At 48.8% G+C, this 27,932-nt stretch overlaps 1 protein-coding gene across 1 annotated transcript; it reads right to left on the bottom strand.

The window, feature by feature from the left end:
• Positions 1–21: 21 nt before the first annotated feature.
• On the bottom strand, positions 22–26,953 carry KRT80 (keratin 80). The gene is made up of 9 exons (XM_030554541.1): positions 26,520–26,953; positions 20,156–20,370; positions 15,803–15,863; positions 12,928–13,023; positions 5,368–5,532; positions 4,984–5,109; positions 3,579–3,799; positions 2,276–2,331; positions 22–2,187 (listed from the first exon to the last, which is right to left on the bottom strand). Exons 1-9 carry the CDS (start codon positions 26,844–26,846, stop codon positions 1,955–1,957), a joined length of 1,500 nt encoding a protein of 499 aa, XP_030410401.1. The 5' UTR covers positions 26,847–26,953; the 3' UTR covers positions 22–1,954.
• Between the last annotated feature and the right edge of the window lie 979 nt (positions 26,954–27,932).

Below are 27,932 nucleotides of genomic sequence, written 5' to 3'. Positions count from 1 at the left end.
CACGCTGGTTACATGGGTGCCATAGCAGGTGGCGACCCTACAGAAACATGTGGAAATATTGCAACACGCTTAACAGAAACATACAAAAAGGGCCTTGCAATTGACTCATTGCCACCAAAGCAAGCCCCGTTGGCTTTGTGTAGACGTTGACCCTTGGTACAAAGCAATACTGCAATGCGGGGAATACTTGCGTCTGTGCAAGAGGGAAACAAATATATACACACGGCCAGATCCTCAGCCGGCGTACAGTTGGCATGCCTCCACTGACTTCAATGGGACCGTGTTGATTTACACCATTGGGGATCTAGCAAATTAAGTTAAAAGCAACATCTTAAGTTATGAAATATATATATAATGTTGATTATTCTTTTTAAATGACAACCAATAAATATCCCAGAACAAAGAACAACTAACCTCCCTCCCCGCACTGAGGCTTGTCTTTTACAGTCCCGTTGGGTTTTGTGTAGCCTCCAGGAGCTCTGAGGATGACGGTCTCCCTCATGCACTGGGTCTACTTCACCCTGCTTAGGTGGACCTTGAGTGGTGTCCTTGCCTTGTGCTGCTTCTCTGCTAAAGGGTGCAGAGGTCGGCACTGAAAAGATACGGAACAGCCAGAGAGCAGTGGGATTTCCCACGGCAATTCCATGGGCACCCAACCATACAAGGTAAAGGAGAATTCGGCACCTTGCAGAACTGGGCTCCTCGACCCACCACGAGCTGCAAGTAAAACTGACCCATCAAGCTTTACTATCCAGTTGGGAAAAGTGCACCTGGTCCGCCCAAATCCAGGAGAAACAATAAAAAATAATAGATTTCTAAACTATGTTCAGTTTCAATGTATCGGGCCATTAGCAAGCAACACGGAGAAGGACACTTACAAACCTACGGGTTTCTTTTAAGATCTCTATCACACTAGGATAAACCTGTGTGAAGTCATTCTGGGTTTATGCTAGTGGAATGAGATTACAGACAGGCCCTAACGCCGTTGACCCTGGTAAAGTAAACCTGTTTTTACAGCACTGTAATTCAGATCAGAATCTGGGCCACGCTCCTTTGAAGTCAGCGGAGTTGCTCCGGATTTACACCAGCGTACCTGAGGTCATGATTCTTTTATTTTATTTTTAAAGGACACCTCAGGATAGAGTCCCCACTGGCAGTAGGAAAAAAGCCTTTGACTGAGGATTCTGGGTCTACACAAAATTTTCCCCTGAGTAGCCAGAGCGCCAGAGGTGAAACATCACCAAACACAGACTCTGCCAACTCATGCGGCTGAGAACGTTCGCATGCATCACATCAGTAGCTGGTGAAAGCGACCCTAATGCAAATCTGCTCAAACCAAAGAACGAAAGTAAGAAGGAACGCGAGAAATCATTTGGTAATACTGGTAAAATAACTCATAATACTTAGCTCTTATCTAGCACTGAGATCTCAAACCGCTCTGCAAAGGAGGTGAATAACATTATCCTCATTTCACAGATGGGGAAACTGAGGCATACGGAGGAACATGGCTCACCCAGCAGAGTCAGGAATAGAACCAAGGTTTCCTGAGTCCAATGCTCTAGAAACCAGGCTCCCCCATGCTACCTTCCACTATGTTGTTACTATCCTTCAGTTTACCATTGTTGGAGCCTAAGTAATAACACTTTCTCCTTTCAGTTTGAAGATCTCAAAGCACATCAATTAATTAAGCCTTACAAGCCCCGCCTCAGGGAGGTAGGATCAGGACGAGTTTGCTGAGGCTGGTGTGAGAATTGGGCACGTTCAAAGAAAGTTCTGCCAGGATGGGGGTCCAGCGTCTAACCAGTGGTGGAGTTGGGAAGGCGTCAAGAAAACATTGGGAAGAACTGGTTTGAGATTGATTCCCATTCTTGGCCCCGCAGACATTGGCAAGAATTGGGCTTCGGGAGGAGGCATTCTGGTCTTGTTCAGGAAGAGTTGCCAATGCATCTGGGATCTATTCTGCAGGGATCGACTCCACACGGCGGTGTTCTTCATCAGACAGCAAGCGATGCTTCGGACGTGCCCCCCTGAGCCATTCGCCTGCAGCCCGACTTGCTGAGCCGCTGCTCTGGCTCCTGCTGAGGACGGCCTCTGCCACCGCTCCATTTTGGGTCACTCTGTCGGTAGAATTGCCCCTCGCTCGAGAAGCCAGCTGGGAAGACCCCAAGAAGCTGGAGATGGATGAAACTGCTGGGAAAGGAGAAGAGAGTAATGGCTCGGTGTTTATTTTTCCTACAGCTGCCACTTGCATCAAGCTATAGTAATAGATGCTTACAATGCCTAGGGCTGGAGCGGATGCTGCTGACGACAGGGCATGTCGGGGACTCCATGCTGGGAAGATAAAGACAGATGTTAAAAGGCTATGGAACACAGACGGGTTTCAGACTTTTGTGCAAAATGCTGCCCTCCAAGCAATGTGATACCCAGGCCCAGTGACCTGAATGACCTCAGGGACGTTAGATAGGTGGAAATGGATATAGGACCTGATCCTGTGTACTGTCCCCACTTGAATGGGGTTACATGGGTGGAGATGAAGACAGAATTTGACTCTCTACACAAGAGAGTATTGCATACCCCCTTCCAGATCTACCAGCTGACCTGCATACCCCCTTCCAGATCAACCAGCTCCCCTCAACCCCACTTCCAGATCTGCCAGCTGCCTGCATATCCCCTTCCAGAGCTACCAGCTGCCTGCATACCCTCTTCCAGATCAACCAGCTCCCCTCAACCCCGCTTCCAGATCTACCAACTGATCTGCGTACCCCCTTCCATATCAACCAACTCCCCTCAACCCCCCTTCCAGAGCTACCAGCTGATCTGCGTACCTCCTTCCAGATCAATCAGCTGCCTGTGTACCCCTTAACACTACCCGTCTTTAGCCATCTGTCCATATTTAACTATTATGTACAGATATAGTTATAGTGCAATGTTCACATCTGAAAAAACCCCACTGACTAAATTCTGAGGTCAGTTAGACTGGACAGTTGCTGGGCAACTGAACCCATGCTGTACGGTGATTGGAGGTGGGGGCTTTGTATGTTTGTATCTCTGTGTTTTCACTGGTACATCTTGAAGTGAATTAACTACCGTATTTTATATAACAAGTTCCCACAGAGTTTTAAAGCTTTAGCTGAGTAGCCTATTATGAAAATGCAAAAAATTAAATGAGTAAATAATTCAATTCACCATTGCACAATTTGTCCCGTGTGGGCCCCCCCTTGAGATATCTCAGTTTGGGACCCCCTGCTCCAATGGGTTTGCACAGGTGTAGCTGACTGCACAGCTTGGTCCCTCTGTGTTACGCCGCCACCTTCTGTGTTATGTCTGGAGACTCCTCCAAGCTACAGAGTTCAGGTCCGGATGTGAACATGCCCACATCTGGGGCAGGAGGTTTCAGGCCCAGAGATTTGGTTCGGCCAGTAGCAGAGACAAGGATGAGGCTCAGGATCTGCTTCTCCATTGACTTGAAAGGACATTGGATCCAGCTTTTAAAGAGCCAGACTCGTGCGCTGGGTGCCTGGTTTTCTCCTAGGAGGCTGAAGCATGTCATTTCCCCTGCACATGTCCATCGGACCCACCTGCTCTCCTCGCCTTCCACCAGCTTCCTGTATGTGAGGATCTCCACGTCCAGGGCCAGCTTGATGTTCATCTGCTCGTGATACTCCTTCACCAAGCCAGCCATGTCCGCCTTGCCTTTCTGCAGGGCTTCCTCTAGCTCGGCCAGCTTGGCTTCAGCATCCCGGAGGGCAAGCTGGCCGTTTCCCCCGGCCTCTTTGATGTCCTCTTCCAAACGCAGGCACTGGGGCAGCAAAGGGGAAGGGAAGCAACGTTAGGTGAGAGCGGGGTGCTAAGCCAGATGGGCAGCTTCCCCCCCCCCATGACTAGGGGTCCAGGTGCACACCCCTGATTTCCTGCACAGCCTTTCTGAGCCTCAGTTGATCTCTGGGTGCTTTTCTGCCTGGAGCATAAATGAAGAGGTCTGGGGGTTGCTGCTGCTGCTGCAGTGGGTCTATGGGGAGTGTGTGTGGGAGCCTGAAATGCTCGAGTTGCTACTTTTGGGAGACTTCCCACATTTTAGAAACAGCAGGAAGGGGCAGCAGCTATTTTCTCCAAGTGCTTTTTGCCTCCATAAACCTCCCTCCACTCATAATAAATCTTCCTCCCTCCCCCATAACCATTCTCCCCCGACCTTCTCTCATATCATACCTGCCCCCACCTCCACCCCAACTTTCCCCATAATCTTCTCCCCAGCCCCACTCTCCCCCCTATAACTGTCCCACAACCCAACTCCCATGGCATCCCTCCCCCCACTCTCCTTCCATAATCCCCACTCCATGACATCCCCCACCCACTCTTTCCATAGCCCTATCCCACCCCCATCCATGACATTCCCACCCCCTCCCTCCATAGCCCTCTCCCACCCCCACCCCATGACATCCCCATTCCCCTCCCTCCATAGCCCTATCTCACCCCCACCCCATGACATCCCCACCCCCCTTCCCCATCTCCCACTCGCTCCCCCAATGCCCTCTCCTACCCCAACCCCATGACATCCCCACTCCCTCCCCCAAAGCCCTCTCCCATCCCCACCCCATGACATCCCCATCCCCTCCCCCAAAGCCCTCTCCCACCTCCACCCTCACTCTCCCCTCCACAACAAATTACTGTCAAATCACAGCCATCTCTCTCTGCCTTAGTTTCCCCTCCCACCCTTAGGCTATTTAGATCATGGGCTCTTTGGAGCAGGGACTGTCTCCCACTGTGTGTCTGTGCAGTGCCCAGCATGATGAGACCCTGATTTCGCTTGAGGCCTGTAAGCACCAGGGTAACACAGAGAATAACGAGAGACTTCCCCAGCAGACTCATCTCAAGAGGGGGAGTGACAGGTGTGCGCGGGCACCTTGCTTGGATCTGGGGGCGGCTGCCGTTTGTCTTGTGTTTCCAATGCCTGAGGCTTCCTCTCTCCCAGGGCCCAGGCCTCACCTGGCTCTTCAGGGACACAATGCAGGTCCTCAGCTTCTGAATGTGTATGGTCAGCTCCGCGATCTCCCGCCGGCCGCTGAAGAGCTGATCTCTGTATGTGGCGGAGTGGGTGGTTCCTTCGTTTAGCTGCAGGGAAGAGTTGAGACAGCGTCACCCCCTCCTCACCTTGCAGCCATGCCTAGGATTCTGCAGGGAGCTGGTCCCTCACGGGTGCCGGGGACAGACACTGTCTAACTCTCTCACTTCCCCTTGTCCCTCTTCTTTCTCCACCACCTCTCTGTCTATCTACTGCTCACCAGTCCCCATGGTTTCTAGGCAGGTTCTCTCCTGCTCCCCCACACCAATGGCTTTGCGTCATGTCTCCCACAAGGGAGAGCCGTGTACCTTGCTCCAGGTAAAGGCTTCTGCCTCCTCCCAGCTCCTGAAAGCGAGGGCTTCATACTGCGCCCTCACTTCCTCCACGATGCGGCTCAGGTCAAGGTTGCATCTGTTATCGATCTCCATGATGACGGAGATGTCCTTGATTTCGGCCAGCAGCTCCTGAAGCTCCTGGATGGCAGGGAGGAGAGGAGAACTGAGCGGACACGTGTGAAGCAAGGTTATAGTCAGCTGTGCGGGGCCAGCCCAGTCCCTCCCATATGCAGCTGGGAGGTGGGAAGTTTTCATAAGTCCAGGCACAGGTTTGCAAACCTCACCATGGAGTGGTTTGGCTCTAGTGTCCTGCTTAATTCAACCAACCCTCCCCGAGGTTTGGGCTGGGGCTCAGAGGAGTGGCTCTGGGTTTGGCCATTGCTGGGATTTCTAATTCTCCCAGATCCTGGGCAAAATGATGAACTCATGTTGCATGAGAGCACTAGTGGGTGATGGTTGATTTAGCAAAAGTTTGTTGTCATGTCAATACTCAGACGCCGTGCTCATCTGCAGTGGGCACGTGCGGTAAGGGCCATGGGAGTATGAATTAATGGGAGAGTTGTGGAACTCATTGACAGGGGATGCTGTGAAGGCCACAAGTATATAAAAACATTAGATAAGCTCATAGAGGATAGATCCATCGATGGCTATTAGCCAGGATGGTCAGGGATGCAACCCCATGCTCTCACAGCCTCTGATGGCCAGAAGATGGGACTGGATGACAGGGGATGGATCACTCGATAATTGCCCTGTTCTGTTAATTCCCTCCAAAACGTCTGGTACTGGCCACTGTTGGAAGACCAGTGTAGCGGGACGGTCAACCAGTTTCAGCCCTGAAAGGGCTAAAACCCAGACGGCTGGGAGCCAAAAAGAAGAGGAGGGGAGGCAGCCAATCAGGGCCAGGCTAGGCCCTATAAAAGAGTTGCAGAGCCAGAAGGCAGTCGATCTCTATCTAGCTTTGGAGTGATAAGGACCTAACTGCGTGAGAGCACAAGGGTATCTGAAGCAGAGCAGTGCTGGGGAAGGGCATAAGGCACTGGGGTGCTCCAGCCTGGCAACTGCCCTGACTGAGGCCTTGTTAAAGGCCTAAGGAGGTACTTGGACCCCAGAGGTGCAGCCCAGGTATAGACAGAGGCAGCTGGTCCAAACCCCTTGCCAGTGATGAGTGGCCATTACAGACTGCAGTTTGCCCCAGAAAAAGGGGGCTAGATGATGACTGACAGTAGCCATTGAGGCAAGGTGGGCATAGGAGGTGGATGTTCCCCTGGGAGGGGGACCCAGAGTGTGGGGGCGCTGCTGTGGGGCATCACCCCAAGATAAGAAGGCACCAGGGTCTGGGAAGGACACAGGGACTATGGCAGGCGTGACAGTAGGAAGCACTGTGCCGATGAGTCTGCGATCTGCCACAACAGGATATTGGGCTAGATGGACCATTGGTTTGACCCAGTGTGGCCATTCTTGTGTTCTTAGCTAGCTAGTTTGTGCCAGATACCTGCTGACATACTGTGGCTGCCCACGGGCTTCAGGGCTGACTTTGGACAGCACAACATGCCCCCCTGGGACTCCACACCAATGCTATAGATAGAACATGGGTCCACATGTTGCAGCAAAGGCCCCTGAGCACTTAGGAAGAATCACCATTAGCTCCTGACAATATACAGCCTATGACACACGCCTGCCATCTAGTAGAGGGCAGTGTGGCACCTGCACAGATTGTAGAGCTAAGGTGGCCATGTGTCCTTGGTTACATATGCCCTCCATGAGGAAACGATCAGTGGCATGGGCTTGCTACCATCTCATGATTACAGGGTCTAGCAGCCGGACACAGGACTAGGAAGCTTTTCTCTGGGAATACAGCTGAACTAATGGGAGCTCTCCTTTGTCCACCACTCAGTATTAAGCCATCCCCCACCATCGCCACCCAAAGGGTAAATGGGAACTATACATCCTGTGCCTTCTCCTGCACATGAGAAGGTGTGACTCCATCCAACACTTGGCAGTAGTGGTATGCACATATCAGCCTGCACACACACATTGCAACTCCTGACTCTAGGGTGTTTGTTCTTGATGACTCGGAAGAAGTGACAACAGATGCAGACATGGTTCAACAAATCAAAAAAAGACACCCTAATCTATGCTAGGAAGCCACACTCCTGTGCCGTTGGTACTCAGACAAGACCAAACCTGAAGGGATCGTAAGCTAGTGGAATGCCCGATAATCCTCTTTCATTCTGCATCTCACTATGGGTCTCATTTTCCTCTTGTGATGGTGTAACGCGGGGTTATTCCTTGTTTACCTCTTTCCACTAAGTCTCTGAATTTTCAGCCTTTTGTCTCCGTCAACGTTCTTTTATTCCATGTTTTTGTAGATCTCCTACCGAAGGCTTTGCTAGAAGGTAGGGCATTTATGGCTTTGTTTGCATTAATTCTCCCTGACTGGGGGAACAATGATTTGGACTGGATGGATGATTCATCTGTTACCAGTGACAAATCGTTCTGCTACTCACAGGATTTTAAGTGTATTTTTTACCCATTGAAGTTTGATCCCCAGGTAAATTTATAGGGGTTGTTAGACAAAAGGTTAACGTGGGAGAATTCATACGCTGGAGCAGTTTCCATGCACAAAGGGCCTGATTCTGTTCACATTCACACCAGTATAAATCAGGAGTAACTGAGCGGTGTTACTTGTGACTGCCGCCATTATACGGGTGAGCAGAATCAGGTAAGTGGAGTTAGAAGGCTGCGAAACACATGTGAGAGCAGAATTATGCCCAAGAACTTTTCTGCTAGTGCGGCTGTCATTACAGAATAAGGGAGGAAACCAATTCAAACTAGGGGCTAGGCTGCATATCAGTTACCTCAGGGAGGAGTAGGGGTGGTTCAAAAAGGGGGATTATTTCATGTTCAAATGTTTTTTGGTGGATTTTCCAGACTATTTGACAAATCAATTTCAAAGGAAAGTTTTTCATTGAGAAGAGAACCAAGTTTTTCTTTCCCAGTGGAGTGCGCGCCTGCAGGCTGAAATAGAACGGAGGAATCTTGACTCCCAAGCCCCACTTGCTCTAGGCTATATTCCCACAGATGGGGACAGAACCCAGAAGTCCTGACTCCCCCTTGCTCTAACCACTAATCCAGACTTACCATATCAGCAGGACCAACAAAAAAACTCTGTAAGTTATGATGGAAGTCCCGGAACACATTACTGTATAATGCTGTTAAAGGGACCTTTCACTATCAATTTTGAATTTTACCAAGGAAAAACTATACACAACAGATAACATGGCTAGGGTGTGTCTATACCACACACTAAGCCCAAGTTCTCCTGTAGGGTTGAGCCCAAGTCCTCCTGTCCACACACAAATCAATCTGACTTGAGTTAGCAAACACTCATGACCCAGGTCCTATGACCCTGCTAGGGGGATAGATCAGAACCCAAGCCCTGTCATTCTGCAGTGTGGCCACAACTCTAGCTGAAGACTCAAGGCAGAAGGTCTATGCAGAGTAGTGTGGATGAACACGACTGTAAGAGCTGGAGCTAGCAATTGTAAACCCAGGTTTCCGATTCAGTGTGGCCGCTGAAACGTGGGCTTGGAAACACAAACGCGGTCCTCCAGACCCAAGTTTACAATGCAGTGTGGACATACCCTTAGAGACCTTCCCCCATAGCTCTTGCCATAGAAGAAAGATTTGTTCCCTCGACCCCTGTAGCTTTGGAAAAAAGGAGACAAAGCGAGGGATCCAGGAAACAAGATCCTTGATGTCAAATAGCTCCACAAGGGTTGCTAGAAAAGTGGCGTAACCTGAAAACAGGCTGAGTTAGTGGAACCGCCGGGGCAGGTATAATTTCTTTGCACAAAGGGTGGATGAAAGAACATAACAGGCTGCCAAAGTCAACAGTGTGAATCCCAACAGAAATTAATTCAAGAAGCAGCTGGGAACATAGTGAGGGGCACGTACAGCCAGCCAGTAGGTGCTGCGGTGGACAGGGACAGCTTCCTCCCGTCTCCAGTACATCCTTTTCCAGCAGCACAGCCAAGACTGGGAGACAGCCTGGTAGCTTATAAAGTCAATCAGAAGGCGGTACGGGCTAGTGGCTAGGACACAGGCCTAGCCCTCCGGAAACCTGGGGTTTAGGTCCAGTGCATGGCTGGGTGATGTGTGCCACAGTTCCCCCACCTAGAAAACAGGGAGAATGATACTGGCCTGCTTTGGAAAGCATTTGGCTCTTTACTGTTGAAAAGCAGAGTCTTTTTCACTTGCATGTTACAATGGTACATCAGCACCATGCAACTGAGAATCAGCTGCATTCTCTGGGTCAATTCATTGAGGCGGAGGCTGTGCTATCAAGGAGCCGACTTTCTTCTTTCTGGGTGGGTGCTCCAACCCTGCTCTGCCCCGAGGCCTCACCTCCACTCCATCTTTTCCCCTCAAGGCCCCAACTTTGCCCCTCCTCTTCCCACCCTTCCCCATCTCCTCCACTAGCATGCCCCGCCCTTTCTCCTTCTCTTCCTGCCCTGCCCCACCCCGAGCACACCCCACCCTTGCTCCGCCTCTTCCTGGCCCCGCTCTGCACCCTGCCCCCCAATGCCTCCCACCCGCTGCTGAGCAGCTGATGGCGGGTGGCTGGTGGGTGCCAGGCACCCACTTTTTTTTTTCAGTGGGTGCTCCAGCCCCGGAGCACCCACGGAGTTGGCGCCTAGGCAACGCTCCTGGTGCGAGTTTGAAGATGACTGTCGGTCAGCATGCTTCCGAAATGGAATGGCTGAGCCCATTCCTTGGAGAGCGGCCTGTTCCAGGTGCTTTGGGGGAAGGTTGAACAAGGTTAGAAGACACCGGTTGTGTTATAAAGTACCATAGAGGAGCTGTGGATAAGGGTGCTGGTTGAGGATTCCCTCCAGATCCCAGCTGGAGACAAGTATATGCCTTGCAGCACTGGGCTTGTAATTTCATCCTAACTAGCTTAAGTGCAGATGCTATTTTTTTTTATGCTAATATGCCTTAATACACTTTCTTTGACTCTCGCTAAGCTATTTCTCTTAACAAAATCCTGTTACGAAAATGACACAGGCTACATCTACACTGTGATAAAAGGCCAGGACCCGGGCAGTGTGAGTGCCACTGAAAATCAGCTCGCGTGCCGCCTTCGGCACGTGTGCCATAGGTTGCCTACCCCCTGATCTACACTGCAATTGGTAGCCCCCGGCGCCCGAGTCAGCTGTCCCAGGTTCTAAGACTTGATGCCATGAGTTTTTTTTATTGCAGACGTACATTCAGGGATAGTTTGTGCTATTCAGTGGGCCAGATTTTGATCTAATTGAGAGTGGCGTAATTCTGGAATGACTCCAAGGAAATCAGTGGGCCAAATTCTCCTCCTACTCCCCAATGGAAATGAGGAACAATGCCCCAGCGCAGCAAAGTGCTTAAGCGTCTGCTTAACCTTAAGCATGCTCTGCAGTGCAACAAAGCACTCAGCAAATGCATATGGCTGATCACACATGCTTCTGGGATTTTGCCGAATCGGGGCCCAACTGGGTCACCATTGGTCGAGTTAGACTGATGTACCATCGGTGAGAGAAGAAATCAGACCTAATAGAGTTACTTTGGGTTTACACTGGCCTAACTGAGATCAGAACCTGGCCCTGTGATGGTGTAGAAGGTTCGACTTCTCTGGCACGCCCTTGAGAAGGAGGTAAAGTACAGAAAAGGTCAAGAGACTTCCGCAGCCCACCAAAGGTAGACTCCAGGGTCTTTGGAAAACCAGGGGAACAAGAAACCAGAACTGACCCCTCTCCTTTCTGAGAGGGCCTGGATGGCCAAGGCGCTCAAGTGGTCTTCACATTCAGAAAGCTCTTAGTCCAGGTGCCAGCGAGCTCTGAGATGGAGCCCTGCTCCTTCCGTGTACCACTCCCCTGCCATTCCAGGCTTAACACATTTCACAGCTGCGTGGGGTAGGCAGGGATTATGGCCACTGGACCCTTCCTGATTGAAGATGGTAAAGCAATGGCGCTTATAGTCTTTAGTGTAGCCCTAGCCATTAAGGTCCCCAAGCGTTTTGGAGGCTGTGCATTCTGGTGACCATAAAAAAGGCAGGACACCCTATAAAACACTTTGCATTGCTCAACACAGAGCCAGTGATAACCACTGATCTCCCATCTCTAGAGGGAACCTGGACAGTGACACCTGGTTAATTTTGGAATGAGAAGAAACTCTGGCGCTGCGCTTCCAATCTCTCTCTTGAATGTTTTGGGGCAGAGAGAAGAGTCAATAAATATGGTAGGTCAGTTCCATTCTGGGATGGACCGGGTGTGTCTGTACATATGTTTACACTGCAAAAACCAAATGTATTCTTATAACTTGGGTTAGCCATGGAAACTCGGCTTTTAGCTCCTGGATCCTCTACAGGCTTTAACTGTCTTCATTGCTATTTTAGCGAACCCAGGTTAGGGACACACCTTTCTCTGCAGTGAAGACCTGCTCAGGGGACGTGGGAGATGAATGCAGTATAAATGCCTAGACAGACAGCTGGGCAGGTGAGTTTTCCTATCATTTTCAGCAGATCTAGCTGAAATATTTCAAATTTAGAAATGTTCTGTCGAATTTTTGAAATGAAAAAGAATATTCAACAAGAACATTGATACTTCTTGACATTCCCCTTGTTTTTTGAGGAACTATAGGGCAAGATGAAGTTGTTGGACATTTCACTAGCTTTTGAAATCTCTTTCTTTTTATTTCAAAAATTTTGGGGGAAAAAATCCCGGAAAATTTTTTAAAACATTTGCACAATTTCCCCCCCTTCCTTCTCCAACTCTGGCTAGTTCTAATTTTCAGATCTGGGACAGGGTGCTTTGACCTATCTTCCTTTCATTCCCAGACAGATGTGTCTGAGAAAGCGTTGCAGGTCAGAATGGAGAGAATACAACGTTTCCTAGCAGGTGCATTGTCTTGGGAGCTTTAATCCACTAACTGTGTGCTACACAGCTGCACTCAGAATGGAATTGCCTGGTAAGTGACTGGGTTTCCCTAGCATATAGAGCTGGGTGAATCACAGATTTTTTGGTTCGTTGACCATTTCAAAACATCATCAACAACCCCCATAATTTCAGCCAGACCAAGAATGAATGTTTTCAAAAACGTTGGCAAATTAAAAATTCCAGCCAAAAAAATCATTGGGGATCCAATGAAATGTTTTGTTTCCATCCCCTTTGTTTCCATTTTGACCTTTTTTTACACATTTTTGGACATTGAAAACAGAAACTGAAAGGACATTTTGAAAGAAGAAGTCATTTCAAACTGAAAAATCCCGAGTTCACAAACACAGCAGTGAAATCTGTCACATTTTTTCACAATTCTTTTTCTTTGCTTTTCACCCCAAAACAAACAATTGGGTGCAGCGGACACAAATTCACCCTACGTTTAGGTGCTGCCGAAACTGCATTTTTTACCAGAAAGAAAGTGGTGGGCTGAAAAATTTCTCCCAGCTCCCCCAGCCTCGTTACACACACTTAGGCATCTGGTCTTATCTTTGCTTCTTACCTGCTCGTATACAGCTTTCTTTAACTCCATCAACTCTTGAAGCCCGTGCAGTTTTACCTCTAGCTCAGTTCTATGCATGGAACCAGCATCTAAATCCTGTGGGACAAAGAAGACATATCAGAGCTAGTAACAAACGATCTGTACATTGGGCTCTGACTTGTGCCTTGGGATGAGAGATCTTCTCCATTGTGCACTGATTACCCAGTCCTGAGAGAAAGCAGTGTCTTTTGGAGATACTATCCATCCATTCTGCAGGACACTATCCATCCATTCTGTGTCCAGTTTTGGGCCCCACACTACAAGAAGGTTGTGGAAAAATTGGAAAGAGTCCAGCGGAGGGCAACAAAAATGATTAGAGGGCTGGAGCACATACATGACTTATTAGGAGAGGTAAGTGGGATTGTTTAGTCTGCAGAAGAGAAGAATGAGGGGGGGATTTGATAGCTGCTTTCAACTATCTGAAAGGGGGTTCCAAAGAGGATGGATCTAGACTGTTCTCAGTGGTACCAGATGACAGAACAAGGAGAAATGGTCTCAAGTTGCAGTGCAGGAGGTCTAGGTTGGATATTAGGAAAAACTTTTTCACTAGGAGGATGGTGAAGCACTGGAATGGGTTCCCTATAGAGGTGGTGGAATCTCCTTCCTTAGAGGTTTTTAAGGTCAGGCTTGACAGAGCCCAGGCTGGGATGATTTAGTTGGGGGCTGGTCCTACTCTGAGCAGGGAGTTGGACTAGATGACCTTCTGAGGTCCCTTCCAACCCTGATATTCTATGAGTCTATGATTCTACGGTGGATGTTGCTGCTGGGACCCTGCTTTTCTGCTCCCATTGAGGGTGGGTGATCTGAGAAGATCTCTAGATAGAATCTTTTTGTTAGTGCTTGAGTGCAGGGAAGGAGGTAGGGCGTAGAACATGAGAATGACCATATTGGGTCAGACCAAAGGTCCATCTAGCCCAGTATCCTATCTTCCGACAGTGGCCAATGCCAGGTGCTGCAGAGAGAATTAACAAAACAGGGAATCATCAAGTGATCCATCCCCTGTCGCCCATTCCCAGCTTCTGGCAAACAGAGGCTAAGGATACCATCCCTGCCCATCCTGGCTAATAGCCATTCCATAAAAGGAAACAAGCAGAACTGGCCCATAAACAGTCACCTTTTAATCATAAGGAAAAGCAGAAATTGTTGAAAACACTGATGCAATAAACAGAAGCGGCACAAACTGCCCTTACCAGGCCATGAGCAGGCTTGCGAACAACTTGTAATTAACAAGAACAGTCATTTATGGTGAGCATTTTCCTCAGCTCATAACACCCTACCTTTCCTTGCCAAAGATTCCAAACCCATATACCCAACAATTGATTCCCACTCATTTGTCACAAGTGAAGCTACCTCTGGGGTAGAACATGGTGGCTGTTTAACAGGGCCTGGCTGCGTTACACATCTGCCACTGGTTTGCAACCTTTCCATACTGTGACCTCATGTAGAGAAATGTTTCAGGATGCCCCTGATGGGAAGGTGGTTACGACCCATCCTTGCGACCCTACTGGATCATGACCCCAGGCTGAGACCTTGTGGTATATGCAACTCGAAACAGCACAGGAATCTTGCCTATTCGAATTTGGCTAAGACATGGCAGCTAATACTCCATGCGTTTGCATCAAATGCTATGCAGTCTTTAGCCACCACAGGTGCTCAGGTCCTCACTTGTGCATGGTTCATTTCAAAATACATCACCTCCACCAGTCTGTGGTCCTCACGGCCCAGGTTGTCATCTACTGAGCCCCTGCCTTTAGCACTGTAGGGAAATGGCTACACAGCAAAAGAGCCCAGATGAACTGGCTTGGGCTTGTGGGGCTTGGGCTGTGGGGCTAAAAATGGCCTTGTAGATGTTCAGGCTCAGGCTGGAGCCTGGGCCCTGACTCCTTCCCCCCTTTCCGGGTTTCAGAGCCGAGGTTTGAATGTCTATTTTAGCTCTGCAGGCAGCTGATCTGGGCTCCGCAACTCAAGGCCGCTGATCTCTTTGTGCTGGGTAGGGTGACCAGATGTCCCGATTTTATAGGGACAGTCCTGATATTTGGGGCTTTTTTTATATGGGCTCCTATTATCCCCCACCCTCCGTCCTGATTTTTCACACTTGCTATCTGTTCACCCTAGTGCTGGGTAACCATGCTCTATGGGTATGTCTACACTACTCGTCGGATTGGCGGGTAGTGATCAATCTATTGGGGATCGATTTATCCCGTCTGGCGTAGACGCGATTAAATCAATCCCCAATAGCTCTGCCATCAACTCCGGAACTCCACCATGGCGAGAGGCGGAAGTGGAGTCGATGGGGGAGAGGCAGCGGTCAACTTGTCGCCATCCTCACGGCCAGGTTAATCGACCTAAGATACGCTGACTTCAGCTTCGTGCTATTCGCATAGCTGAAGTTGCGTATCTTAGGTCGATGCCCCCCTGTAGTGTAGAGCTAGCCAAGGTTTCCTATAGGGGCAGGTCTCTCATGCAGATACGGAGCCAACCCAACCCTCTTATTGGTGCTTACCTGGCCTCCGTGAATGTAGTATCTGAGCACCTCATCATGCTGATACTATTCCTGTTTCACAGAGATTTGAAGCCCAGGTCCTAAAAGAAATCTGGGCATCTAACTTCCTTTGATATCAGTGGACGTTAAGCACCTAAATATCGCTGAAGCCCTGCGCCAGAAAAACGATGTGACTTGCTCAAGGCCATGCAACGAGTCTGTGGCAGAGCAGAGACTCAAATCCAGGTCTCCTGAGCCCAGGCTAGGGCCCTAACCGCTAGACACTCCTTCCACTACAGGTGCCTCTTTGCTGTAGATGCGCACACAGCCTCATGAAGATGAATGGCCACTTACCCTTTTCAGCTCCATGAAGGTGAATTCCATGGCACTCCGTTTATGTGTTTCATCCTCGTATCTACGGAGAGAGAAGCAGTTTAGTGTGAAACCTGACAGGGCTTAGCTAAATTCTTTATTGGAAATCTCGCAGGTTGCTTTATTTATTACAGTAGCACCTAACGCCTTTTGTACCAATACATCAATAAGAATCACAGTGATCCCCAGACAGCTTATAATTGAAACAGACAAACTGTGGGAGGGGAAGTGGCCGGTCCAGCTAGCAACAGAACCTAGGTCTTCTGAACCCTAGGCCAATGGTCTCCTCGTTGGTCCACCCTGCATCCAGGGGACCAAATTCCCCATTTGCCTCTCTCGAAAGGGAACAACCCAACCCAGCGCAGCAATGGCAGCCTTCCTTCAACTTCCATCAGAGTGGGAAAGATAAAGGGTCATTTAAAGGAAATGAGGGACACCCTTTTGAGATGTTATTGACATGAACAGTGACTGCAGAGATCACTGGTGCAACCAAGGTTATGATTCACTGGTTACGATTATGCATGTATCGTGTTGTATTTAAAGTTATAAGTATTGGCTCTATACTGTCTGTATTTCAAATTTGTGCTGTGCTTCTGGGTGACACCCCGGACAATGTGGCATCAGCACTGCCTAGCCTGCTTGATGGCCCATTAAGGACCATCAGCTATACAACTGACCCATTGAGAGAAGGCAGCTACACCTTGTGACTCAGCAAGGCAGAGACATGCCTATGAACCGAACTCTAAGGTTTTTTTATGCCAAGTGTGTATTTGGAACAAAAGCAGCACAAGCCACATGGTAAAAGGACTATAAAAGGCAGCGGCATCATCTCCATCTTGTCTTCAATCCTGCTTCTTACCTCTGGAGGGACTTTGCTGCAAACTGAAGCTCTTCAGAAGTTAATATGTGGCTCCTTGTATAGGCACCGACTCCAGGGCTGGAGCAACAGGCGCCAACTTTTCAATGTGCTGGAGATGGGGCGGCTCACTGCTCAACCCCTGGCTCTGCCACATGCCATGCCCCCACTATACCCCTTCCCACCCCCCTCCCCTGCGCCTGTCATGCTCTCGATCCTCCCTCCTCCCCCCCAGAGCCTCCTGCAGGCTGCAAAACAGCTGATTAGGAGGTGTGGGGAGCAGGGGGAGGGGCTGATTGGCGGGAGGAGCTGGGAGCTGAAGGGAAGCTGATGCGGGGGCTGCTGACGTATTACTGTGGCTCTTTGCAATGTACATTGGTAAATTCTGGCTCCTCCTCAGGCTCAGCTTGGCCACCCCTGGTCTAGGAGAAGGGCATAAGGGAGGAGAACAGGGAAAAGGAAAAAAAACCCAACAACAATGACAGGTGATGCTATTGTTTCTGCCTCGCCCTGGTATTTAACTGTTTCATAAGCCCTGATTGGGAGGCGAATGGGAGAAGTGGTTGGTTCTTCTGGTTTTTCTGCTCTTTAACTGAAATGTCTGATTCCGTGCCAGAGCACGTGTTGTTAATTAGAGCCTGCTTCTCTCCCGCTCCATCCGCAGCCCAACCCCTGCTGAAAATGCTTCACGCATTGCAGGGCACTGACATCATGTCACTTGCTGCGCAAACAACAATCCTGACGGGATGGCAGTCAGGCTTGTCCCCAACCCACGCTCACCCCCGCCCCATGGCTTATCCGGCTTTCGGCTGGAGAAGGGTGGCAGAGAGGAGCCTTCGGGCGTGGAGGGCCTGGGAGCGGGGAGGTGACTCGTGCAGGGGTAGAGCGACCCTTTCCGAGCACATACAGATCACAGCTCGCTTTCTCCTTCAGGATGATCCTGAGGACGTGCGTGGTAGCGTGTAGCTTTAAGGGTAATTGGTCTGGCTATTGAATAGCAGTGCAGCAGGGTGCATGGTAGCAAAAACACACTGTACAAGGTCCTCCTGTCTGCGTTAGTGGACTTGGAGATAGCTAGGGGCTGCTTGACTAATTTCAAATCAAGCATTTTCCAGTCAGCAAATGGTCTGTGGGGAAAAATTGGTTTTGATGGAGTTTTCTGTTCGAAAAAGCAAAACAAAACGTTTCAGTTTTTGATCGACTTGACATTGATCTCTGAGTCTGCCTCAGCACCATGGTGCCAGATGGGAGTTGTAGTTATGAACCCTTCATGCCTCTATTCTCCATTATGGGACCTGCTACCTGGCCAGACTACGATTCCCACGATGCACCTCTCTCTCCTTATGTCTCTGTCATGAAATGTTACAATATTTCTAAATTGAAATATTTTTGGACATTTTTGGTCCATGAAAAGTTTCAACATTTTCATGGACAATGCAGGACCGATGCAAAATGTCAAAACATCAGAATTTCCCAGGGGACAGAAATTCTGTTTTTCGAACAGCTCCAGCATCAGGAAACCCAAGTTCTAATCCCTGATCTGCTGCTGTCTAGTGGTATCTCCCTGTGTCTCAGTTTCTCCATCTGTAAAATGGGGATCAGGATATTTACCCATCTTTGTAAAGGTGCCCTGAGATCTCTGGATGGTAAAAGGTAAATATTATTACAGCAGCCTGGGAAAATATGAGGTAAAGAATGACATTTTCTAAATGCTTGAGAAAAAAGCCTTCTGTGCAAAATTAAGTGCTGGTTGAAGAGTAAAGGAAAAGTCCAGCCTTTGAGGCCAGATCCTCAGCTGGTGTGAATCACCCAGGAGCTACATTTATTTTCATCAGCTGAGGAACACGCCTGGAATAAAAGCAGGGAACTGGCTTCACTATGATTTGTTGGGACAAATAGTTAAGTACAAGTATTTGCACGATTACCGTGCATTTACTCATAGACTCATAGACTTTAAGGTCAGAAGGGACCATTATGATCATCTAGTCTGACCTCCTGCACAGTGCAGGCCACAGAATCTCACCCACCACTTCTATAACAAACCCCTAACCTAGGTCTGAGTTACTGAAGTCTTCAAATTGTGGTTTGAAGACCTGAAGCTGCAGAGAAAGACCTAATTTGAGAAACTTTTTGGACACCATGAAAAGTTTCAGCTTTTCACAAATGCCCCAAAATGCCATGAATTTTTACTTCAGTGGCTTGTTTGGTCTGAAAATTTGCTTTGAAAAACACATTAATTATTCACAAGTTCCATGAACCATCCCAATGGGGGAACAGATCGAATTAAGCCAGGTGAACAGTGAGTCTGTTGTGTGAAAATGGTTTGTTCACAGTGTTGGCTGAAAAGGTACAAATAACCAACATGTTCAAAACCCATAAGGGTTGGGGCTGATTTGTCAATCAACAAAGGGGCTGAATTCAGAGGGGCATGACTCTAACAGAAACTAAGGCTCCTTTGCACCACTCTGACTGTGTGGGCTTAAATTCCATGTAAATTAGATTAAATAATTGCAACCAATTAATACTAATTTTTTACATCTGTGCTCACCTATAGCACTTATCAGTAAATCTCAACATTTTTTACAAACAGTAGTGTTATCCCCATTGTACAGATGGGGAAACTGAGGCACAAGGCGGTGAAGTGATTTGGTCAGGGTAATTAAGTAGGCCAGTGGCAGAGCCGAGAATAGACCCTAGGTCTGCTGAGTCCCAGTCCAATATTGTAACCACTAAGCAACACTACCTCAACTGCCAAAGTGATGTAAAGGGGGTAAGAATCAGACTCATAATGAATATTATACCTGATTCTGCTTCAGTTTACATCAGTGTAAATCAGAAGTAACTCAGCTGTAGTTCATGCAGTTACACTGGTGTAAAATTATTGTAAGTGAAAGAAGAATCAGGCTCCTTAAAAGTTGTAAAACCATAATAACTGGGACAATACAACAGTTAACCCAGGGGTAAAGTTCCACTTTCTAAAGTACGCAGATTGGGAGAACATGACAGAAGGGGGCACATTTCATAGAGGCTCAGAGAGCACTCCCTTGAAATGAGTGAGGCATTCATTTCTGTGCCAAAATACAATCATTGACCTGTGCAAACAGGGCACTTGTGCACGCAAAAATCCCACATCTGTTCATAAAACTGTGATTTTGTGCATGCAAATCGATTAGACAAGCCCTTAGAATCTCTTTCTCTCTCTCTCTTTCCCTCTATGGATTTCTATTTGTCTACTAGTCTAAGTTCATTAAGCCGGAAAAAAGTGTGAGCCTTATTTTCAGAACCTGCTGTTCTTGCTGAAAGCTCATCATCTGTCCAAAATCAGACCCTTGAGGTTTCTGAGTATGGATAATAGGAGAAGAAATCCATCTCATTCTCTTATTATCCATAGTCCGTAGTGTTGAACTGGTACCTAACAATAGGCTGCAAATTAATCCCTGTATTTCCAAAGACCCTCAACAAACTAGGACGAACGGCACCTGCTTCGGATGTTATCCATGGACTTCAACACCTCAGTCAACTCAGACTCCAGCTGTTCTCTCACGTGGCCGATAGTCCTCATCTCTTGCTTCAGTTTGCTCATGTACTGGTCATAGAGGAGTTTGATGTCTGACTCGGAACGGGAATTGTCCTGATCTCTCAGGAAGCTCCACCTGATCGTGAGAATCTTGTTCTGCTGCTCCAGGCATTGGACCTGCAGAACGGAATCCAGAGACATTAGTAAGGTTGATGGCAGAAGGGCTGATGTGAACCCCTTCAGTCAACACACTAGACGTTGAGATTGGGACCTCCAGAGATACATGCACAAACCTTTACAGCTTGAGGGACACAACTGGGCTCTCAAACAAGGAGCTGTAAAAGAATCTCACCCCATGCAGATCAGGCACAGAAGGGCATTACATTGACATACGGAGGCTTTCGCTTTATGTACTCGGTGGTTTCCCGGCAGACCATCCCTCAAGTCAAATCAGCCTGACAGATCATCACTCGAGTCAGCTGATCGGCACATCCTATTGGACATGTCGTCAAAAACTGACAACTTAAAGCTCAAACTGTAAAGCTTCAACTCAAAGTTTATTTCTGTCTTCGCATATGGATGTGAGAAGCTGGAGATCTACCAAGGGGACAGACAATCATCTCAATACCGTCAAGAACAAAAGCCGTAGAAAAATACTAGGTATTAAATGGAATGACTTTATAATGAACGCTGAGATTTGTCAGAGAGTTCAGTGACCCCGGAGTGCCTAAGCTTCATACAAAAGAAGCGGGAAATATCGAGGACATGCATAAAGAATGAAGCCAGAGCTTTTACCACGCCACTGGGCAGCTGAAGGAATGCACAAAAAGAGCCAAACAATAGAACACCTCCATCGAACGTTAAAGAGGGAAAACTTATGGGACTGAACAACATCGAGGACATGCAAAGAGAGGCCAGGATAGAGGGGAACAGCTGTGAATGGCTGCTGAGAGCACCATCTAGAGAACGTGGCAAATCAGGGTTCAAATAGCAAAATCAACTCCCGGAAATGGGTAGGAGTGGAGAGAAGAGGCTGGTAGAAGAATCCCAAGGCAAGGTCTCATGGATAGAATAATACTAATCTCTGTCGGAATCTTTCCCACACCATCATATGTCACCCGGGGCATAAACAATACAAGCTACTATTTCCTCTGTGAATCTGAAGTCTGGATAACATTCTTGTGAGCCAACAGAGATAAACTCTTCATCAGCCCATACATTGAATCTATCCATCCATCCATTTATAGGTGCCATCCCTGTTTGGCTGCCTGATCTTTCTGTTCTCTGTCCATCTTTGCAATCTTTCTTTACAAGTAACAACTTGCCTTTTCATCTGCTAGGGTATCCATCTGCCCCCCTCATTTCAGTTGCAGTCTGTCTGGCAGCATCTCTGTTACGTATGCCGGTAGTGCTTTGATTTCTGTATGGACTATGTCCATCAGGCTTCATGCAGCTGTGTATTGGTTTGATGAGGGAACATGGTCCAGCGAGTAGCACACCACACTGGGCTGCAGAAGACCTGAACTCTGCCAGTGACTCCCCCCTCTGTGCCTCAATTTCCCCTCTATTTAAAGTACTTATTTGGCCACCAGTACTGTAGTATCTGAGCACTCCACAATCTTTGATGCATTTTTCCTCACGACACCCCTGTGAGGTAGGGCGCTGCTATTATACCCATTTTATAGTCAGGGGAATGAGGCACAGTGACTAGTGTCTTGGTCAAGGTCACAGAGGAAATCTGAGGTAAAGCAGGGAAATGAACCTGGATATCCTGAGCATCAGGCTTATGTCCTTCCCCCCAGCCTCTGCCCCTTAAGACTGTAAGCTCTTTAGGAACAGAACTGTCTCTTACTATGTGTCCGTGCAGCATCTGGAGCAACACGGGCCCCCATCTTGCTGCTATACCACAAATTATAACACTATGATCAGACACCTCCTCAGTCCAGTTGGCCTAGCACAGGGATAGACAACCTATGGCACAAGGCACGCGAGCTGATTTTCAGTGGCACACACACTGCCGGGTCCTGGCCACCGGTCTGCGGGGGCTCTGCATTTTAATTTAATTTTAAATGAAGCTTCTTAACCATTTTAAAAATCTTATTTACTTTACATACAACAACAGTTTAGTTATATATTATAGACTTCTAGAAAGAGACCTTCTAAAAAAGTTAAAATGTATTATTGGCACGCGACACCTTAAATTAGAGTGAATAAATGAAGACTCGGCATACCACTTCTGAAAGGTTGTCAACCCCTGACCTAGCATGATATTTGGTTCCCTGTAGGTACCAGTAATAATGATTGGTCCTAAAACATAAATACGGGCCTGATTCGCTGTTGCATCCTTGCAGTGTATGCCAGTGTCACTCCACTGAAATCGGAAGGATTAGATGATTAGCCCCTTGGGGAAGGGACTGTCTTTTTGATCTCTGTTTGTACAACTAGAGCTGTATTGGGCCATGACTATAGTTACTCGAGGCTACTGCCATACAACAGGGCTGCCCAGAGGATTCCGGGGGGCCTGGGTCCCCTGCCACCGAATTGCCACCTAAGACCTGGCACTTCGGCGGTGGGTTCCGGAGCAGAAGGACCCCCAGCTGCCGAATTGCCGCTGAGGACCCCGAGAGGAAGAAGCTCTGGGGGTCTGGGCCCTGCGAGAGTTTTCTGGGGCCCCCAGAATGAGTGAAGAACCCCACTGTAGGGGCTCCGAAAAACTCTTGTGGGGCCCCCTGCAGGGCCCGGGGCCTTGGGGCAAATTGCCCCACTTGCCCCCCCCCCCGGGCGGCCCTGCCATACAATCAATAAATAATAGGCTGACACCGGGGCAAAACTGAAGTAATGTTGTGTGAATCAGGTTCCGACGTTTGCACTGCAAAGGGCCGTGCACAGCTATGGAGCTACATACAGTCGTCGCAAGAATGACAGCCCCTGTGTCCTGTCAGTGGGCGTGCATCTCGGTGTGTGTGTGAGTGCACGTTTTTTGGTCGTCCAGCTGCCATTCTAACTTGGCACACTTCCATACTCGCGGTGATGGCCATACGGCTCAGCAATGATGCGGTGCTTTTCAGCCTCAAAGTGCTTCCATTAACCATTTATTTGCCAGCTCTCCTCTCTCCGCTCTGCGCCCAAAATGAATTGCTTTAATTGTACTTAACTCGGCGGGTGAGAGCTGCCAATTGCCACCAATGCTGTGAAGTGCCTGTTAAGTCAGCTGAGGGGAGGGCTCACCCATGAGACACCGTGGGTCCTCTCTGAAGGATAGTAACAGCATCATCTGTGCAAAGCTCCTGCCAGCTGAGGACTGATCTAACTTCCTTTGCCCAGGGATAGAAAAATGTGCTGGCCACTGGGACAAGATCTTCTAACAGAAGGTGTTTTATCTGCTTAGTTTGTCCCTGGTTCAGCTGTCAGCAGACGTGGAACGCCCCTCCTGATCTGACTTCTTCTTTACATTACAGCGGTGCCTCGAGGCTCCAGCTGAGATCAGGGCCCCGTTGTGCGAAGCAGTGTTCACACAAGGAGAACCATCCTGCTTTCTCCCATGCTGCCCCCCTGCCATGCTTTGGAGGAACTCCCATGTGAACATCTGCAAAGTCACCTCATTACCCACCTTCCAAACCCCGCTTAAAACTCTCCGTTGCCATGCAGCCTACAAAGAAGTCCGGACAATGGTTAGGCTGTTGCTTTGCTAAGGTCACTGCCTCTGAGACTGACCAATATTAGCTGTTTCCTAGTGCCCCTCCCTGGCCCTGTCTGCATCCATCTGTTGTCTCTTGTCATATGCTTAGATAGTAAGCAGCTTAGGTCAGGAACTGTCTTTTTGGTCTGTGTTTTCAGAGCGCCTAGAGCGATGGGAGCCGCTCCTAACCAATAAGGTACAGCACCTAGCGTAACAGGAGTCACTACCTAGCACAATGGGGTCCTGCTCCATAACTGAGGCCCACAGGTGCTACCATAATACAAATAATAAATAAAATAAGAAGCAACATCTACCCTGATGAGCTTACATCAAAACAGAGAAGAGGTGGGAGTGGAAGCAGGTGTACAGATGGGAAGTGACTTGCCCAAGAGCACGCAGCAGGCAGAGACAGAAATAGAATCCGGCCCAGTTTTCTACCCATTATACCTCACTGCCTCTCTCTGCTGGGCTCCGCACAGGGGGTCCTGAGAAACGTCTATCCAATTTGAAGTCTACAGAGGCACCACTGGAAACAGCTGGCACAAACACTGAGCCAAGTCCACCCCGTGCCTGCATGAAAGATCCTCCAGGACACACTAGGAAAGGCCCTGTTTTGGATTTACAGGGCAGCAGGGCACGGAGAGCCAACCTGGAAAGTGCCACCGAACAAGAGCTCTGCGGCAGAGCTTAGTGAGGAGGAGTCATGGATAGTGAGGTGGCCGGTGGGCTGGGGAAGTGGCTACTGGGTCCCTGCACAATACAGAGACTCCAAACACCGGCGTGAAAGGGGCATAGCTGGTGGTTGCTGCTACTCTTGCTCATTGGCTGCAGGGATGGCTGAGACCTTGCAGCCTGGGTGTTCTGGTCCCTAAGTCTGGATTGAGGAGAGAGTATGCCACTCCCCTCCTTCCAAAGCTACTGAGGCTATTCACAGGGGGACCTAAGATTTGATCTATGGGGCTTAGATGATCATCACTGCGCACAGAGTGGGAGAACCTGTCATACACCTTATTCCTGGAGGTCTCTTGTTTCTGGTTTGCTAAGTATGAACAGGATGAGATGCTGGGGTTTCCTGGGATAGCAAGGACTGGTCTCGACGATCCAGGAGGTCCCTTCCAGTCCAATATCCTGTGTTCCTGTTTTGGTTAGGCTGCAGAAAGAGGTCACAACCGAGAACCCACTAGGCAGCCATTATCTGCCTCCTGTCCAAACACATGTGAGCCACATCCAGAGGAAACCCAGAGTCAGTAGCAGCTTGCCCAGGACTCATCATCCTCAGCTGCATGACAGATCCCAAAGATGTGTAGCCTCCTGACTGGGAACGGTCAAGCCCCTACTTCCCAGCTATGGCCATAGCGACTACCCTGGGGTTTTATGGCCCAGGTGGTATTTTTCTGAGGTCATGTGAATTCCTGATAAAAAGAAACACTCCCCGTCCGGTGGCACATTCGCAACTGTATGTTACCTTTCTCTGCCAATGGATTGACGTTCACACCTGTGTAGAAGGCCAGTGGGAGATGGCTCCCATCTTGGCTGACACACCAGAGATCTCCAGAGCTAGAAGCCCTTGAGCTAAAGAGCTGATGCACCCTAGCTAGGGTTGTACCAGGCTCTCATGTGGGTCAGACACAGAGGAGGCCCTGTAATCACCAGTGGGATTTGAATGCACCACTTAAGACCATTTTGGAGGGTTTAAGTGGTGCCTGGGTCTTGAAGTGACCTCTCTGCCCAGGGGTGAATTTCATATGCACCAGATTTCATTCTCAGGGCTGCCACCTGAAAAAGTGCAATGCACAGATCGTCACATTTGCACGCTCCAGCAGGCAGCTGTGCCTGCCTGGATGCTCAACTGTACACGGAAACGCGGGCTGTGCTGACGTAGTTTAGGCAGATGCTCTGAAAACAGACCCCCACAGTACTAATTCATACCCATATTAGCACTGGGTTGTTGTTTTTTAAAACAACAGTAGCTTGGAATTAGCTGCCTGCATGATATACTTCAGTGAAGCAACCCTTTCGGGAGATTACCATCTGTTTACAGAATATAAGAGCTTTGCAGGAACCTGCCTCAAGTGGGCAAATTGTTTTGCTTTGAGAAAATCTTCTATCTTCCCCTGGATCTTAGAAGATGAAAGACTCTCTGCAGGAGAACTTGCTTAGCAGATCCAGTGACCCTTCCTTTTCCCCCCCTTCACCCACCACATTATTGGCTGGTTAGTTTTCGGCATTAGAAAACAAGATGAGCAGGAACGATAAGCTATTATTGCAGCTGCTGTGCTGGTTCTTTGCCCAGCTACAGGTATGAAACTCTTCCTGCTCCATCCTTTGTCCTCACAGCCCCTGTCTTTGCTGCTTACCCCACAGCTACTTCCATCAGTGGCTGAGTTTCCCTTTTCCCAGTGATCAATCAGGGAGATTACTAGCCGATGGGGCTGGACAGGGTCTTTGAAGCAATGGACCGGGTACTTGCCATAGTTAGCTAATAATCATGCAAACTTTTGGTACAATAGACAGCACGGGAGGAAAGAACTATCCTCGCAACTGGGAAATGAGCCAACATTTAGAGCCAAATCTCTCTTGCCACAGGCACCTCACAGCCCATCCCCTGCTGGCCTCTGTGGTCATTTGAACCTGGCGCTCCTCTTACCTTCCCGATTAAGGATGCAAATTGGTTGTTGAGAATTTTCATCTCTTCTTTCTCCTGCTTCTTCCTCTCCTGGAACATGGGGTCCACGTCTAGGCTCAGTGGCGTCAACAGCTTCTCGTTGATGAAGACGGATGGGCAAGGGGAAGACGTGTATCCACCAAGACTCGAGGTGCTGAAGCTTCTGCTGGCTGGACCACCAGGGCTGCTGCAGCCGTCGTATTCAGAGGATGTCACCACCGAGCTCCCCCTGTTCTGATTCCATGACGCCTGCCAAGATGAGAGAGAGCTGCTGCTGAGGCTGCTGAATTCGTTTGAGCGGCTGGTCATCCTGGCTCAGCCGGTGGTGGGGAGGTAGGGGAAGGTGTATGAACTAAACTGCCTGCTGCTGCTGCCGAGAAAGAGAAGTGGCACCTTGGAGAATATGGTCTGTTTAATTCCTGCCTCCACTGAGCTGGGGTTAGCTAATGCATTACAAACACCTGCTCTGCTATGTTCATAAAATGAGAAGGGCGTGACCGTTGAGGTAATCCAGATCAACCTGTTGGCTTTTTTTGTTTTGTTTGTTTACGTTCCCGCCTTTCATATGGAGCTTGTTTGATTGGTGAACGAGCACACATGCCCTGACACTCACAGGGGAAATTAAACTCGCACCCATGTGCCCCGAGCAGCCAGCTTCCTCATCCTTAAATGGTGAAGAAACGAACCAGTGGCGCAAGGATCTGCCTCCCTCATACAAAATGGATAGGTATGTTATTAAGGTATTGGGCAATGATTCACGAGATAGTGGTTTAATTCCTGACTCTACCCCAGGCTTTCCAAGGAGACCAGCAATTTTGGATGGCCAGCGGGAGGTACCGACAAAGGTTTGGTTTTCAGAAGGCAGGTTCTTAGCACTTTCTGAAACTGAGGCCCTTTTAAGATGTCTTCAGTCAGGCAGCTAAAATTTAAGGCATTCAAAATCACTAGTCATCAGAGACAATCGTAGCCCCTCTGTGACCTTGAGTATAAATAAAATTTTCAGAATCACCTCAGGATACATCTGCACACTATGCCCTCACTCTTTTGAGCCCAAGCCCTGTTTCCATCCACACACACATCACTGTGACTCGGATCAGCAAACACTCAGGATCTAGGTCCTAGGACCCTGCGAGGGGGATGCGTCAGAGCCCAAGTCCTGCTGTGACGTGGGTCCAAGCCCTGTCATTTTGTAGTGTGGCGGCAGCTCAAGCCGCAGACAAATAGAACATCTGCGTAGCACATGGTGGACACAGTAGCCCAGCTGTGAGACCTGTGTCCAGGTTAACAACACGGTGTGGACACACAAGCATGAGCTCGGAAATACTGAGTCCACAAACCTGGGTCCCACAGATGTGGGCTTATGATGCAGTGAAGATGTACCCTACGTGACTTAGG

Source organism: Gopherus evgoodei, chromosome 3 (genome assembly GCF_007399415.2).
Source record: "Gopherus evgoodei ecotype Sinaloan lineage chromosome 3, rGopEvg1_v1.p, whole genome shotgun sequence".
In the NCBI taxonomy this organism is placed as follows: domain Eukaryota; kingdom Metazoa; phylum Chordata; order Testudines; family Testudinidae; genus Gopherus; species Gopherus evgoodei.
This window is presented reverse-complemented; position numbering and strand designations above follow the sequence as displayed.